At 35.6% G+C, this 18,030-nt stretch overlaps 2 protein-coding genes across 2 annotated transcripts; both read right to left on the reverse strand.

Moving 5' to 3' along the window:
* Positions 1 to 323: 323 nt before the first annotated feature.
* Positions 324 to 11,480, reverse strand: LOC105265333 (prolactin-releasing peptide receptor). Its single transcript, XM_011302772.1, has 3 exons — positions 9,003 to 11,480; positions 5,415 to 5,698; positions 324 to 931 (listed from the first exon to the last, which is right to left on the reverse strand). The coding sequence occupies exons 1-2, from the start codon at positions 9,948 to 9,950 to the stop codon at positions 5,459 to 5,461; spliced, it is 1,188 nt and encodes a 395-aa protein (XP_011301074.1). The 5' UTR covers positions 9,951 to 11,480; the 3' UTR covers positions 324 to 931; positions 5,415 to 5,458.
* Positions 11,481 to 13,364: 1,884 nt separating this feature from the next.
* Atg101 (autophagy-related protein 101) lies at positions 13,365 to 17,966 on the reverse strand. The gene is made up of 2 exons (XM_011302773.1): positions 17,390 to 17,966; positions 13,365 to 16,928 (listed from the first exon to the last, which is right to left on the reverse strand). The coding sequence occupies exon 2, from the start codon at positions 16,908 to 16,910 to the stop codon at positions 16,254 to 16,256; it is 657 nt and encodes a 218-aa protein (XP_011301075.1). The 5' UTR covers positions 16,911 to 16,928; positions 17,390 to 17,966; the 3' UTR covers positions 13,365 to 16,253.
* Between the last annotated feature and the right edge of the window lie 64 nt (positions 17,967 to 18,030).

Here is an 18,030-nt window from a genome sequence, read left to right on the forward strand (position 1 = left end):
TGTAACTTGAAGAAAATACAGCACCAGCTAACACCACGTGCCCGACGAAATATGCAAGAAAGGTCAAGATTAATTAAGCTTTTTAATTTAGAACGAAACTCAAGGCTCACGCGAAGCAATAAGTAATTGATTAAGATGATTAAGTCACCATATAAATCATAATCCAAATTATTCCATCAAATAAATATATTAACACCAAAAAATCCCCATTTCACACGTAAAAATTGTTTAAAAAAATTGTCAACAAGTGAAATTTTTGCTGGGTATAACAATAAATTGAATGAGATTTACAAATAAACAAAAGCCTTTTATTTACATTCCTTTTGCTCTCAGTGGTCCTGACACAATTTTTTATTAACTTGATTTCCATAATTATAATTTACTTACATCACGTAATACAAACATTTTCTATTTTACCGAATGTTTACAATGCACTGTAACAAAGCTCCCAACATTGCACCCATTGAATTGTTAAATAAAAAATCTTTTCTTTAATATTCGACAAAAATGGAGTACACTCCTCGCGATTGATGAGAAAAGCGCAAATAAATGAGAAGTCCCTTGTCATTCAGTCCAACTCAATCTAAATCGATCTAAATTACAGTTCCATCCCTACCCCTTATTTTCGGGATGATACCATACCGAGTTAATTAATTAAAACTTAATAACTAGAAAAGCAAATTCCGATAATAAAGCTGTTTTATTATTCCCGTTATATACTGTCGTGTAATTAACTGAGAGATGACAAATTATCGGCTAGAAATTTTGATTAGGGTAATTGACGTTTTTTGACTGAAGGAATATAATTATTTAACATGAGTTGACACAATTTTATTGATTATTAAAAGTGTTGAGTCAGTGAGAATGCATTTTCCATTTTGTGTCGGGAGTCTGAAGAGTCTCTGCCTGCACTTTCAGCTTTCGATATTCACTACACAAAGAGAAATAACAAATTAGCTTTAGATTAATTAACATTAACTTGTTTTTATTTCGTAGAAACTTTCTCTTGAAAATTATCTGCAATGTCGCATCGCATTAAGGTTTTACTACTGTCCAGCGTGTCATTAAATTCAGTAACAAGTGCCACTCAAATTTCTTATATATATTTGTATATATATACAATTTATGTGTATGTATACATAATGTCGTGTTTTCTGGGACCATCGAGTCGGGTTTATTCTCCTCTCGTCCTAAAGTATCTCAAAACGACCAATATTCCCTCAACGTAACTTCCTGGGCAATATTTTTCTATTATCCCAGGGGTGCCATTGAATTCTTTTTACAAAATCGTTATAATCGTTTAATCTGGATGAACCTCTATTCGATGAGACTAATCCAATGGAGATCGATTGCACATACAGGATCGATTGCAGCGATAACGATAGCGACCAGTAAAAATTCCCAGAAATCAATCGCCATCTCATAATTTTTCACGAAAAATCCCGGGAAAAATTACGAAATCAAATATTTATCACCGTGCACTCGAGGTTCATAATAAAATTTCATGCATCTTCCGAGAAAATTCGGTAATAATCCCGCGAAATTTTCCTCGTAACCATTTTCCACTCCGGAGAAGGTGCGTCATTTTTATTAAATACTTCTCTCTGCAATAATTCCCACCGCAATGATGCAGATTATGACGGGATGATAAATTCTCGAGAACTTATTATTTTTGGGACATTACTCTCGGGAATTCACATCACACCCAATGACGTTGAAGGACGGATATAATAGCCCAGAATTCAGGGCATAACGAATAACAGAGAAGATTTAGATAGAAAATTTAATTATTTTCGGAGTTATTTATCATTATCATTATGGCATTGTTTATTGAGTATTATTTGTAAAGTGTTATATTTCCAGAGACTGAAATTTGATCATAATTTCGATCGATGGACGTCCAGATTTGATGTCGATGTGGTATATTCCCATTTCAATTACATTGTTTACTCTTCCGTATCAACGTTCGTGGTTTTACGAAATTTGACTGACTTAAAACCGTATGTTGTAACATTTGACACCGAATGCCGGTTGTTCCAATTGAGGAAATAATCCCGTACACCTATTCCCCGAAATTCAACCGAATTAATTAGTGGCACTCTATAATCACTGCATTGTCTCCCGCAAATTTCCGGTACCAAAAAAGCCATTTGAACGGAAAATAATTGAAATGGTAATGGAATCGCGCACGGAGGTCGACAAATAATAAGAGAAAAAATAAATATTCGATATTATGTTAATTGTGCGCATCGATATTGCGGATAAATTATTTTTATTATTAATCTGGGGATTAATGAGTAAGTTGATTGATCTCGTGGGTATCGACTCCTCTGGCGGAATCTTTTATTAGAAATTTTTCAATCCCGGATTTCAGGCAGGGAAGTCGAGGCTGGGGAAACTCACGCCGATTTTTTTCGATAAGCATATGCTAGGGATTATACGCGGGTGAAATGGGAAGTGTTTACTGTTTTTTATATGTCTCTTGGTGCGACTGATAAATCATGTTACAAAGAATTATGACTGATTCCAATGGATTCTGATCCTAAAATCTTCGAATGACTCTGAAGTAGAATTCTAGATTTTTTTTTGTTTTATAAAAAAATTTTCTGAAAAGTTTTCCACAATTTTTTTTAATTTGGAAAAAAATATTCCGATTACAATTTTTTTTCACCCGGGTAAGTCAGTCTTGAATTGGCAGATAACACATTCCTTTTTAATCCAATCTTATTTTTCATTCTCTCTGAGTTACGTCTTCAGCATTTGTGTCACGAAATTCAAAGATGAAGGACTGTTCATCGGGTCTCCGAGGTTATTGACAGATATTGTCTTTTGTTGTAATGGATCGACACCTTTTGTATCGAGCCTTGACAAGTCCAACACAGAATGACCGTTCGACACTTTTTATGTCTCCTACATTTCCCTGTCGTAAGTACCATGAAAAAGAATTTAACATCGCGCTAACTATTTTTCCCCCGAGACATCCTCAACAAGATGTTGACTACCCCAAGGGTAATATCATCTTTACTCTCAAGACTTAATGTTTACAAATATTGACGCCGAGAATTACAACAAAATAAATTTGTCTTGAAACTTTCGAACTGATGATGTATTTTTAATAAAATTGCGAGAACAATTAATGACCAAAATAAAATAAATTCATAAATTCCTATCGTGAATATTGAAAGACTCTTAAAAATGATAAATAAGGAATTTATCAGTGGAAAGGAAAGAGGAAAGATAACCCGTGCCATAAATATCATGTGGATGATTAGTGAAAACTCCTCGGGGATATCCCAAGTAATTCCTGGGCTTTCCTGGGATTTTTCTCGGCTTCTCCTCTGGGAACGTACGACTACAATTCTCTCGACACTCCTGAGGAGACTCTGGATATTTTTCCTAACTGGAGCTCGATCGGTCCGTTTTTCAAGCCAAAAGGAGATAAACGGTCACACGAGCTCAAGACAATTTGACAATCAATGAACAAGTGCATTGAAACAATCGACACTATTGTCTGATTTTTCGGGTCCATTGGGTCACATCTTGGCTCCAGCGAGTGATCTCAGGGGTTGATTGGATGATTAGCACTTCTCCATAATTTTTAGAGGGCGGAAATAATTTTTCAATAGCGAAATCGGTTGGAAAATGTTGAAGTACGAGAAGAGACTATACAATATTGTATGAGCGTTCGATCGGCGATAATCTCCATGGGGTCACCTGGTGCCAGAATTTTTTGGCACCAGGTGCTACCCGAAGGACCAGAAGCTGTCGCACGACGTTCGATACTCAGTTTCATCATCCGATGTACGATATTTCATTCATTGGAGCGATGAACACTCCATACAGGTGGTCCCTGGTGTTGCTGCAATATAATAGACCGTTGTGTGTTTAACCGGTTTGCAAATTCCATCTGGTCCGGTTATTAATTGAAATTTGGCCGGAACGAAACGATCGATCAAACGTTAATTGATAATGACCCTATATGTCCCGGGTAAAAAAAATGGAATCGGAATAGTTTTTCCGAATTCTCAAAACTTTTTTGGAAAACTTTTCGGAAAATTTTTCTTTTGAAATAAAAAAACAATCGGAAACAAAACAATTGTATTTTTAGGAAATGGTTTGAAATAGTTTTTAAACATTTATTTCGGAAATTTTTTTTTATAATTTTCTAGAAATTTTTGCGAATATCATTTTTTTTTTAATTATACTGTTGTTTTCTTACTTTTTTTATTTTTTAATATTCTCAAAAAAAAACGCCATCTAAATTACAAAAAAAAAATTCCTATTCAGATTCTTGAAAAATTTTTCAAAACCTTTCCCAAAAATAAAACTGTTTTGTTTTCTGATATTTTTTTGTTTCATAAAAAAAATGTTCTGAAAAGTTTTCCAGAAATTTTTTAAAAATTTGGAAAAAACATTCCAATTACAATTTTTTTTTACCCGGGCCGCCACTGATAATGCAGTTATTAAATCCAGTTAGTCATTATTCTGTGAGTGCAATAAAATTTGCGTTGGAAAATCGCTGCCAGTAATTAGTTTTTTAATATTCGCAGTAACGAAACGTCAAGTGAATTTTTAGCGGAGTAATTAATCGTAGAAAAATTAATTCTTGTTAAAAAAATACTGAAATATGTGAATCTTCATATTTTTTTTAAATCTCTCGACGGAGGTTTTTTGAACATAATGGGGAAGTCCAGGGAAAAGGAGTTATTTGCTAATCCGTTGTGCTCGCAACTCGAGAGCGGTTTAATCCCAAACAAACGTAGAAATTTGAATAAAGAAAATCAGCTTTTGGAACTCTTCGTTTTTTTCCGTAAGGATTTTCCGGCTCGGTTGTATTTCAGTCTTCAAACGACGTTTTTCGGAAATAATCCTGGCTTCTCATGCAAATATTCAGAAAATATTTGAAATATTCATGCCTAAAAGAGCATGAAAAGAAAATATTGAACAATCCTTGTAAAGTCTGGTCTCCCTGTTTTCTCTTTAAACTAAGTAGCTCTGCCTCGGGTACTGATAACCATTCATTTTTAGGAGATAGTGTACTCGGAAATACCATGTTTATCATATTCCAACATCAACTCAGGGGAAAAGGGAAAAAGGGAAATCCCCGAGTTGATGTTTCATCTTTTCCATATTCAAAAGTTGATTTTTCATTTTGTTTGGTAATCAGAAAAATGTGGGATTCCCAAAATTAGTCATGCCCCTATGACTCTGAAATTTTCCATTGAGATCCTTCAATGGCGTTCCAACACTAATATAATTTCGTGAAATTTTCTTTTTCTCATGAATAAATAGTGTGAAATGGAGTATGAAGATGTGTGTACTGAGTGTTCCTTGGAATTTCTTGCGAAGACGTGCACAAAGGGCAGAGAAATATAAAAGTACAACGTAACTGACGAAACAATCAATAAACTCACATTTTTTTTTTTCATTGATGACATTTCACTGGGACTATTTGCTTTTATAAAAGTACATCTTCGACGTCGGTGAACTCGTTGATTGTGCGCTCCGTCGGATGAAATACAGGCGTCAATACTGGCCTTGATTCCAGTTGTATAGACTCTCTCGTTTGATTCGATCTTGATGCAAGACTCGATAAAAGACTCTCTTGTACCGTATCATTGCCATTGCACAGCTTTTCACTCCTGTAAGCCTCGGTTGTTCGTGGAGTGCTGTTTCTCGGTTTTATGAATGGTAGTACCTACAATGTGAAATTGTCAATAATAAAACGTGGAATAAAATTTCATTTCGTTGAATTAATTTGCATTCGTCATAAATTACGAATGCTGGGGTGATATGGATTATCCACATTCGAAATTATTCTTCACCTCCTAAAATTTCATACTTCAGATATAAATAAATAAATTTGTCAATTATTTTTCAACAATTTGAGGTTCGCTAGAAAGGAATAAAATGATTTTCAATATGTTAATGATTAAATTTTAAAAAAGTCACTTTGAACATTGAGGAAAATAATGAATATTTTATTTAAATAAATTTATAGTTTCGCCTGTTCAATTTCCTTGAGAAATTAATTAATAGTCAATTATTTATTTTCACTCTGGGAGTGTGTATTGTATGAGTAAAATATTTATATTGTCTGAACAGCTGGCCGGTGAATTAAATAGACAATTGTGCAAAATCCACGGAATTGTTTGATTTCAACTTATTTGTTTGTTGAATGTACTGGATGTACTGGGATATACTACTTTTTTAATGTTGAGAATGTTAATGGATAAATCTCGTCGAATGGTGGAAAAATAAACATTTTTCAATCGCCAGTATTCCGAATAATAAAGAGAATTTGACAGACTGTTTCATTCACTCCACTTTCAAAATGCATGTTCAAATAATTCGAAGTGTTTTTGCGTTTTTCCATTAACTCGAATAATATTGACAGTTTCAGAAGAAAAATATTGTGTCCTCATCAGTTTTTCTGAATGATTTCAATTTTTTCAACCTGATTTCAGGTAAATGGAGTTTTGTGACGAAATTAAAGGGAAAAAATTCAGTAAAAGCACTCGAGATGAGATTCAGGATGATCAATTCGACGTTGTTGCGAGCTCGTGGACGAATGGAGCGAAATTTTTATTGCAATTGCCACAAAAAATTTTATGACAGGTGTGATATACTGAGGACGAATGGGGCAGAGTGAAATAATCTCCAAAAATATATTTCTGGGCAATTAGAGAAGGAAATTGTTTCATTTCATCCAGAGAATTTTTCTTTTGCTTTTCCCCACACAAATCAAAAAATTAAAAATTGCAATCTGCGCGGTTTTATGGTATGATGTTTTGAATTTTTTTTTCAGTTTTGGAGTAGTTCACGGGGAACTTGTCGAAATGCAATATTTTCAACATCACGCTAGTCTCGCAAATTCCATATTGCATAGGTTGAATCCATACCTCGAATCCCTGTACACGAAATTGTAAAATAACGATAATGTATCGAATTGCCGGAAACGTCACATCACTTCTTATTACGACTAATTTCTCAAAATCACGGCGGAATCAGTAGGTAACGAATCGACGGTAATAATTCAGATGCCACATGTTTGTTAGTTGTCCATTTACTTGCTGTGTTGGAGGAAAAAATATCGGGAGAATTATTCTTCACGATAGAATCGGATTACACGCGGAGGGAAAAATCCAATAAAAATTATCCTCAGACATTTTTTTCGACGGCCGTTTTCAGCCCATATCTCGAAATTGGAGGAAGATCGTGATTTTTTCGTAAATACCTTTTTTGTAGCTCTCCTCATTCTCTATAAAAAATGTTCATGTGAAAAATGTTGCATGTTCCTTCGATTCCGAGATATCCCCCAAAAACGGGCATTAAAAAAACGAAATTGTGGTAGACCCGAAAATTTATTGAACGTTTCAGATTTTTCTCTGATATTTCTATAGAAATTCACCTAAAATAATTCTTGCTTGCGGATTACCCGAAATGGTCCACAATTTTTCTTGGATATTTCTCTCCATGTACCACTGGTTCTGGGGATGAAAAAAAAAAACAAGAAAAATAACGTAACAAAACAAAATCCTGGGATGACATTTTTTCCGTTATTTTCACTCAGAGTTTCGGGGGATCTCATAAAAAAGAGAGATGAAATAAACGACTCGTATCGTACCTTTCAACTTCACAACATATTTTTTTCATTATATATTCCGTGAGTTTTGTTTATTCTTAACAATTTTTCGTACTTCAAACCCCAACGCGTGATCACAACGGGTTAATAAAAAATAACGAGCCGTTGGAAATAGATGATAGAGGAAAAATCCCTGATGAATCGATGACTTTTTCAATCGACCAGTACGATTCTAGAATTTCTTGAAATAATTCACTATAGCGGAATGAATTAATAGAAAGTGATTACATCACATCATCCCTCGAGTCCGATATTATTATATCTCTTGACCGCCATTTGTGTTTATAAAGTAAGTGGTTGCTTTCGTGTTTCCACGCATTGAAATACTTGTACCATTTAGTTTGAATTCTAGACATTCTGCACTCGGAACCTTTCAATGCTCACGTTTTTTTTATTGTAAAAAACCAGTTGAAACAGGAAGTCCATACAAGCACTCAATCCACTGAATTCCCACGAATACGACCCCGAGAGTAAGCACTTAACGAAATATCACGGGAATGTACTCCAATTTTTATGGGGAGAAGAGAAAAAAATAGAGTCTTTAAAAAAAAAATTATTATTCCAGGAATAGACTCAAAACTTTCACCCCTCGATTTTCCTTTTTTTTTCAAATCAATTGATATATCTATTCCTGTAATTTTAGATAATACGGAATATTACTGACAGTGTAATTGATTTTTTAAATTAAATTTCAAATGATTACATTTAATTATCAATAATTAAATCTACAAAAACAGTGAAAAAAAATGAGTTACCTCAAAGATTTAAAAGGTATTAATTTGAAATTCAATTTTAGACTCAAAGAAAAAGTATTATTTTCATGATAAAGTTTCGACATTGGCAAAACATAGCCACAGCTTATTGCATTTCTCCACGAGAGATACCTCGGCGTTACTCCAGGTAACATTTCTTGTTAAACAGAAAAATATAACATCCCTTTCAGTTATACATTCAATTTTTTCTTTCACAGTTCGAGTGATGAGATTTAACAAGAATTTAAGTGCTTATGAAATAACAACAGAAGTGGAATGCTCGTTCTGGGGCTTATAGTGAATCTCAAATTTTCTTTTCCGCGTGAAGTTGCGGGTTATGCATTTCAGCGGTTTCAATCGTTAAATTACTCTAGATCTCAGAAACCCGCGGAAGCCAAATGTTTCGAAGAATAAATTGAATTGAAAAATAAAAAAATGCCCGACTGTGAAAACTCGCCGACGGAATAGATAAAAAAAAAAAATAAATAAAAAAACCCGATGATGCCAGTATTCTCGTTAAAACCCGCCGGCTAAATTCATTACCACTAAATTTCTAAAATTCGATGAACGGAATGATTTATAACGATAATAAACAATTTATATACATGCGTGAACTCCTTCCGGAAGTTGTCATTGAGCCAGGCATAGAGAAATGGATTGTAACAGGTGCTGCTCATTGCCAGGGAATGAGTTATGAAGAAGCACAACCTGTAGTACGTCCAGTGATTAGTATCGGCATAAAAGTCATCAACGACGTTGAGCATGTTGAGGGGTAGCCAACAAACTCCAAATATCGTGACCATAGCAATGAGCATCCTGTTGGTTCTTCTCTTTCTCTCTCTATCTGCCTCCTCTCTTTTGCTGGTTTTGCTTCCAGGCTTGAGCTTAGCCCGATCATTAAGCCGAATAGAAACGCAGATGTAGCAGAAAGCGATGACGCAGAATGGCACAACAAATTGTAGTATCGAGGTAAACGAGCTGAACAATTTTCGCAATCGAACACTGGGCCAATGCTCCTCGCAGTAAGTGTAGGGCTCCTCAAGAGTCATGTACAGTCCATACGGTAGGGTCAACAGCAATGCAATCACCCAAATCCCTAGGATAATGCCCAAGCACACTCTGATCGCCATTCGAGGATGGAATGGATATATTATCACCAAAAAACGATCAACCGCGATGCTCGTTAGGGTGAATGTGCTGATGTAGATGCTGACACCCTGGGCGTATGGCACTAGGTGGCACAGAGTTTGACCGAACACCCATCGACCTAGGAATGTGTATAAAGGTGTGAATGGTACTGCTAGTGCACACAGCAGTACATCGCTCAGTGCTAAATTTGTTATAAATAAATTCGTCACTGTTTGCATCTGAGTGTTTCGAGCCACTACATAACACACTAAAGCGTTACCGAACATTCCTATCAGAAATATTCCACCGTACAGCAGATAAAAAAAGCCCTGGACCCAAATGTTTGACGTTAAGTAATCTGCTGTGATGTTTTGAACTGAGTCATTAAAGAATGTTGACTCGGTAATAATTATTTCGGTATTCATCTTGACAGCTGTCTTTAAAATAGATACGTGATGAAGCTGATGCTGGTGATTAATTCCATAATTTGGGACTTGTGGGAATTTTTATTGCACTTGAGGGTCTTTTGGACATTATCGGCTCAAATTAGACTGGCGGATTTCAGCAGGTCGTCGGTTTAGTCGAATTTTTCTCGACAAATTCGTCGAAATGAATTTTAGATTCTGTTGTTTAGTCACTGCACTATCATGTAGATTTGCAGGAGTCTCAAGTCGGTGGGTCTAATTTTGTGAAGGTCTTTTCACGATTTATGGTATTATGATTCTCAAGTCATTAAGTCAAACCCACTGTGTATCAGAATAGTTATTAATAATAGTTAATAATGGTTCCTAGCTCCATTCTCTCTCGCGCGCTCGTTTTTATGAAGAAGCTTCTTTGATCTCGATTCTTTGATGTTATCAGTTTTTAGGATGGTCTGTGCATCGCTATTTCACAGTCCGAGTGTTGAGGCAATTCATATTATTCTGGAGCATCTCAATATTTACTCATAGTTCTTTCTGAAGTCTGTGATTATTTTTTATTGGAAAACAATTCAAATTTCTCAGCGAGGAAACTCGAAAAAAGTTGAAAAACTTCTTGACAAATTCCATTACCTAATGTTCACAGAGTTCTTGATAAAATTTCCCCTTCCGGAAAAACTTGTCGACTCGGTTTTCGTTTGTACTTTCAACTTTTTATAACGCTATCTCCTTCATCAGGCGTATTTTCTTAATTAATTTTCCACAATCCTACAAGTGTTCCTTTGTTTACCCAGCGGATGGAGCTCTGCAAGCACTTCTAGCTCTACCTTATGTTTCTGACGTTCAATTTAATTAGCAAAAGATAATTTTGGGAGAAAGGAATAATGATAATTCCGAGAATTGTGATTGTCTGAAAGTACTGAAACTGCACCGGACGTGGGGATAGAATCGTGTGAGCTGGATTACGGCCACCTGTTGGAGTACCTTTATGCTCGTATCTCCTCACTCCACAACATAAGGTTTTATTCAACTCAGTAACACAAGTTCACAACTTCGGAAAACAGATAAAAAGTTGATTTTTTTCTTTCAAAGTTGAAAACTAGCTTATTCAATACACTCAATCATAAAACTAGAACAAATATCATTGATATTACTATTAAAGTTTTTATTACTTTCGTAAACGCACAGGCAATCGATAAAAATGAATTTATTCTTCCTTTCGCCTCAACAATTCTTTCGTCTTCCATCACACTATTCGTATGTTTTTATTTTCTTCTCCAGCACCGACACTTCAACTTTTAACGACAAACCCGCAACAGTCCCATTAAGATTTTTTTTAATTACATTCAAATTACAAGCGTGTAATAATTTCATTAATAAATGCCACATCAAATGCGTTGAGCATTCTCTTCGTAATTCACCCGAAGAAGCGGCAAGACTTCAATTTCTCGGATTGAATTACGACGTAGCAATTACAATTTTTGATGTAAAAAATTGATCAAGTGTCGATTATTGGTGACCGGTGGTGAAACATGTTCAAATATCGCCTGGCGACTGAATCGTGACAACCATCCAGGCGACTTAGAGGACTTTGGTGGAGACTTCGCGCAAGCGTATGCGATACATCACGCCTTTACTCCACTACATAACAATAATTTAGTCCTCTGGATTTCCCCAATCCCGATAAAAATTCATCCACCTAAGAATTAAATCCAAATTTCCCCAAAATTTTCAACAATTTTCATAAATTTTTATACTTACCTATAATTATAGATTCCACTGCTTCCGTCCAGATTTTATTGTCATGAGTCAGGAAAATGTGGAGTATGCACTAGTCGAGTGGTGTAGTTCCTCTGGTTTACGTAGAACTTATAATAATACAATCATGTCATATCGGTGATTGACGTAGCCGGTAGCTCGGTAGAAACCCACGCACATTGCACAGAGGGCTGCATTGGTATTTCCATCTCGTCAAGTCAATTTCGATATTTGTAAGGAGAAAACTGGGGTTCAGCGTGCACGTAGTTATTCTCCTGAATAGCTTATTGTCTGATAGGTGAAACCAATAAGTCCAGTGGAAGCCATGTCTCGTGCCTTCCTGGGTAATATGATAATATCAGGATCGAAGGCTTATGGTATCAGAGTGCACTCGATGCTCGTTTGCAATCCAGAAGAGAACTTCGATGGTCCTCAGCGATTATTTTGCTTTATGGATAACAAATCCAATTTCTACGAGATTATTTCTATCTTGAAAGACGAGGGATAGATATAATTTATCAAAATTTGTTTTGGTCACATACTGTCAGAAAGTATTGCCTCATCTTCGTTTTGTCTCGCTCTTGTTTTCTCTTCGCAGATAAAAAAATAGAAACGGCAATTTAAGTCGAGCTACCCGGGAGAATAAAGAGAGTAAACACAAATGAGAAGTTGGGAAAGATATATTTGGGAAATGAGGTGCTACGCATGTTCGGTGGGAAGTTTTGGGAACGATGGGAAAATCTACAGCTGAAAAAATTAACGACTCGGTTGATTTTTGTTTTGGAGAGTATCCGCATCACAAATTTATTTATCTTTCGGGAGGTAGTGGAGTTCGGGTGGATGAATTCGTTTCAGTTTAGTATTTTCGAGAATTTTTCTAAAGAATTTTCTTTTTCGAAGATTGTAAAATCCAAGATTTTCGGGAAAAGTAAATACTGACAAATGAATCCCGATTATTCTGCTACTGCGCCGGGATTAACTTTAATCCAAGAGTGAAAAATAGTTAGAAGAGTGCTCTCTTAAGCTGCATAAATTTGCAAGAAAAAAAAAATTTTGTCACTACAATGTAATACGATAATGCGAGAGCTCATGAATTTTTATACAATCAATGCAGAAGCGAAAAACTCGATTTCCAGAAAAAAAAATAGAGTTTTCCGAATTTATTGCACAATTAACTGATACAAAATACACAAATCCATCGTGTCAGTCTGAAAATCTGGAGATGTCCCTTCAATTAACTTAATTGACATCTCTTCGATGGAAGTTAGAGAAAAACCTTTCATAAATGAAGCTAGAAAACTTTCACTGCGTGAAAGAAAAAAGGAGAAGCGGTTGGTGAGTTAATTGCTGTGGGTTCGCTCATTAAGCAAAGTCATTAGTGCAGGATATATGCTGTCGAGGATCAAAGGTGGAACGATTATAGGGTATTCCCCAGGGTAAGCAGAAATTATTTATTTGTATTCTGTTTTATTCTTTTTTCCAAATGTTTTCCCTCGCTCTTTGAGAAACAGTCGTCGAAAGGTATTAATTATTCAATCAATAAAAAAAAAAAAATCAGGTTGTTGGCCATCAATTTTTTAAACCTAAAAGCAAATTTCTTTTTTTTTCTTTCTATTTTTTTTTCCGTTGCAGGTATAGGATTAAATAAAAATTGAATAAAAATTGAAATATATAATTGGTATCTCGTCTTATTATTCATTTCTGTACATTTATCTTCAAATAATATAATCAAACACCTAAACTCTTCCTCTCAATATTGTAAAAGCACTATCCCGCTTACCCGACGAAAAAAAAAAATTCATTCACACTCATTTATTTATAATATTATTTATAATGCTTTGATTCTCCGTCAATTAGAAATATTTATAATCTTCGATTTCTTACAATAAAACATTGGACTATAATTGCGTATGTCTGTGCAATCGAGAATTAAGTTTAAATTGCTCGTTGATTAATCATCTCCACCCTTTACGTTCCTTACACAAAAAATATTATTTACATCATCAGTCTGACGAGTGATAATAAGGATTAAAAATGTAGAATACAACGATATACCTAAATAAAGATCACTTCGTATTAAATGAAAAAAAAAATAAAATAAATATAATACGTGCATTTATTAATTAATTGTGATGATAGTTGACGTGGGATAATTATTCGAGAGATAGATTTTCCGTTAAACACCAACTCTACACCTCATCCCACGATTTTGATTGCTATTTCCTACAGAAATAATTTTCCACAGCTATCACACCTGCGCGAGCTTCAAAATACCGAGCCAAGTGAAAATAGGAGATACTTCCAGAAAATCACAAGCTATTCGATCTGAAAAGTTCATTATTATGCAAATAGTAGAACCAATTAGTTGGCCAAGGTATCATAGGCCTTTTGTTCTCCAAAACACGTATTCTGATCACTCATTGTAGAAAGACCCAATAACAGTATAAGTAGCTGCCTATCTACAAAATGATCTTAGCACAAGATGTCAAAGGAACTTTTCCCCAGGATCTCAGAATCTCTTTTTCAGAAATCTCCATTTCTGCGCGGGCAAAATTTTTCGAAGTTATAGCCTACTCCTTGAATTTACGTCCTAAGATACCAACAGAATAATCGAGAGATCATATCTGACCTATCTCCCACTATCATTTGACTGAAAAAATCATTGTACATGTCTTTTTTTATGTGTACATCTTTGACATCTATATACAGATGAGGATACTAAAGGACTCCCACTCTTTTCATTCTCTTTCTTCTCCTCCATTTATTTTTTCACTTTCTTTGCATCTCACTAGTTTGACTTTACACTCAAGAACTTGTTCGTTCATAGTTGAAACTCCCTACTCTTCCTCTCACTCTCTCTCTCTCTCTTTCCAATAGATATACAAAGCCGATGCTATTGACCTAAATTCTACACTGGCAATAGCTCGACTAAGGCGAATGGGCTTTCTACAGACAGATACTAGAGGAAAAAAATGATGATGGACACTGAAGAAATAAAAAATAGTACATAGCTCTTTAAAACTCCTATACACCTAGATTTTCAAACAGAGTTGATGTCTTAGGCAGCGAGAGACTTGTGTCACTTTTCTATCACCATGGTATCTCATAAAAACTTAAGCTCTGGATTAAAATTTGTCATTTTTTGTTGTTTTTATCCTGTCTCGTATTATGCAGTGATTAGAGAGGAAATAGTTTTCATTACAATTTGTACTAATCAGTTGATCTTATCCAGTATTTTATGACTCCTACGTTCTTACACGTGATTAATTGATGAAAAGTTTACTGAGATTATCTGTGACACTCCAAGATGAGATCAAGGGGCTTTATTGGTTAAAACCTCAGCATTTTTAAGGTTTATGGTCGATTTTGTAGTGAATTGTAAATAGGGATGATGATTTATCTCGTGAATATGTCAGTAGCCATCCCCGAGAAAAAAAGTTCAAAACGTGAGGATTAGATTTCAAAAAAGTTCTTTTTTTAAACAATTGAAAATTACGATTGGATTGATAATTGAAAAGAACTTATCCATCTTTCTGTAAAATTTACAATTCTTTCTTCTCTGTCATTGGATTTTGAAGAGACTGCAAAAAATTTCTGTATCCTTGAAAATCCTTTGCAAAAAATGTTGTTTAATGATTTTCCAACCATCACTCATTATTGCCTTGATTAGTCAATCATGATGAACAATGCAATTTCCAGCACCACGCACTACAGAATAATTTAAATCAATTGGTAATTGTCTACTACATAAGCAGCTATACAGAAAGTATTTACTCTATTACAAAAAAAATCTCGATCAACTCCTCTAAACCCTTTATTTAAACTTTTGAAATCATCGGCAATATGTTTTGGATTCATGTCACATTTTTTTTCTGTTCAACAATCCAGTGAAGACTCTCTTGCAAATATCTCCGAACCTAACGGGTGTACAGAGACCCCCAAAGTAAAATGGTCAAAGTCGCTTCACCCTTACTTAAATTTTCGAAAAATATATTAATCGCAATTTTTAACCGCAGGCAGACAAATTCCGTTGAATATTTTAGGAAATTAAAAAAATGATAATAGCATCAATTCAATTATGAAAGGTACGAACTCTCGTTAATTACTCCAGCGTCGACTCTCGCAAAAGGAATCACAAATTCTCTCGATAACAGGCGAGCACTAGACACCAAAAATAACGATAAATTTTGCGACAAGAATCATTAACAAATTGTCACGCTCTGGCAATAATCAATGTTGTTCACTCAATCACTTCTCTAATTTCCCATTATTCTTAATTGAATTTACTAAGTACCTTTTCGCACAGTTCATTTGTCTGTGTCGTTTGGGTTTCAAGATATTTTTCGAAAATTAATGGTCGAGTAAACTTCAGAGAGATAGCTTAATCTACTTTCTGAGTATCCGGAGACCTTCAGTAAGAATCCGTAAAATTGCGCGCAGAAATTCTCACTTTCAAAAATATTTCCCAAGACAAACTGTTCATTCAGGACTCACCTCTCTCCATTGACCACTTCACTACTAAATTCCAATAACACTGAGATGAATACTCGACTAAATGGACAGAGTCTCTTTAATGAGTTTTTTCATAGTATTCCCCATAGTCGTGCTAGATGGTCCTGACGTTGTGAATGATAGTTTAAATAGATAAGGTTGAATATCTGGATACGACGTATCAAAGATGAGATCCAGCTCTGCTTGGTTCGGCATTTTCGGTAGATAATCGTGACGATTCATAACTTCAGTTATATACAAAATTTTGTCAGTTAACAAATCTCCGACTTTCTCCCTGCAAATCTGTCGTTCATGTTCAGTCGCTAGTTTTATTAACTCAAGACGTACTGTCCACACTTCCCAGGGTATACACTCTGGCTGAAAGGGCCAACGATTTTTCTTCTTTTGAAAAAACTCAAGGGATATTTGACCTGAGCCTGGACTATCTGTGGATCTCAATGCCTCGGAGAATCCAGAGATCTCTCGTTTCAGAGTCTGATCGAGATGAATTGATGAACAGCACACGTAAGTGAAGTCAATGAAATCACAGTCAACGTCCTGATAGCCAACAGTGCCAACTGAGTAGCTGCCCTCATGTTTGTACTTGAATTTTCCTAAGCTCCGGTGGAAGAGAACACTGTGGAATATGGAGGCTACTGCCTCGTCAACCTGACGACCCTCCATGCTCAGCTCGAACAGCTGAGTTCTTGCATTCATTTTTGGTCACCTCAATTCCTATCAAATATCACCAGAGTTCATTGAATTTCATTCAATTCTCGAAAACTATTAAAGTCCTAATGTTAACCTCAAAACCCCAAACAAATAATAGATCAAGACCTCATCACTAAGACGCTTACTCATTGCAAAAATAGCAGAGTCGTGCATACAAGTTGAATTCTGTCTCAACTTAGATGACGTCACTGCCAAAGCCTCGATGATTTTCGGAGTAAGGTATATTTTTCATCGTCATACGGTCTGGAAAACCGAAGGCCACCAGGCCCTTACAAAAATACACAAACATGTGAGAATGAAAACAAACCCACGCTCACATCAAAACAAAAACTACTTCACCAATCTTCTTATTTACATAACAAGGTGTAACTAGAAAACTCAGTGAAATGATCGTCGTGGAATTTTTCTTTGGGGTAATGACGTAGCAGTAATTGAATGATTTTGGTGATTTTTATTCGTCTCACCTCAGTGTCCTTTCGATCGTTGGTCAATGACTGCGATGAGAAAATGTATCATGTGTTGGCCTCCTCTCAACAAGTGAGAAACACGGCTTCAGGTCAATTTCCTTGGTCACTCATAACTGGCACGTTTTCAATCATTTTTTCCCTGCCATCGATTGCTCGTGCTTATTATTATTCTTTTTTTTTTACTCTCCTCAGCTTGCTCGACCAATCAATTCCCAACACTGTTTTTAGTTGCGTTTGTGTTGACTTTTACGGAGATACGACACCATTATGCATTCGTCGATGGGTTTTTTCATCTTTTGTGTATGTTTCGGTGTCGAGGGGCACAGTGGACTTTTTTTTTAGGGGGGTATGTTTGCACTTTGTTTCACGATGGAATCATTCGTGCTGGGAAATCTTTGAACCCACCAATCCAGAACAGAGTTTCTTTGACACGCATTTGTCGGTAAACAACAGCTGTGCGCGGACATTCATGCACCATTTTCGTGCTGGGAACGTGATGGATAGAGTTGCTTGAGCAATGGAAAAAACGGAGGAGAGTAAGGTATGATACAAGCAGGTATTGTCAAGCCAGAAGCAGGGGACAAGTTCTCTCAGGCAGCACGAGACAGCGCGGCGGTCACTATCACCTTCCCCTCATC

The sequence above is a fragment of the Fopius arisanus genome, unplaced genomic scaffold (genome assembly GCF_000806365.1).
Source record: "Fopius arisanus strain USDA-PBARC FA_bdor unplaced genomic scaffold, ASM80636v1 scaffold00029, whole genome shotgun sequence".
Taxonomy (NCBI): Eukaryota; Metazoa; Arthropoda; class Insecta; order Hymenoptera; family Braconidae; genus Fopius; species Fopius arisanus.

What these genes read in the sequence shown, in the direction of transcription:
- Atg101 (XM_011302773.1), bottom strand. Translation starts at nt 16,910, where the DNA reads ATGAATGCAAGAACTCAGCTGTTCGAGCTGAGCATGGAGGGTCGTCAG.
- LOC105265333 (XM_011302772.1), bottom strand. Translation starts at nt 9,950, where the DNA reads ATGAATACCGAAATAATTATTACCGAGTCAACATTCTTTAATGACTCA. An exon ending in TCCGGAAGGAGTTCACGCAT is followed by an intron (nt 5,699 to 9,002) that starts GTATATAAATTG and finishes TTCACATTGTAG; the next exon opens with GTACTACCATTCATAAAACC.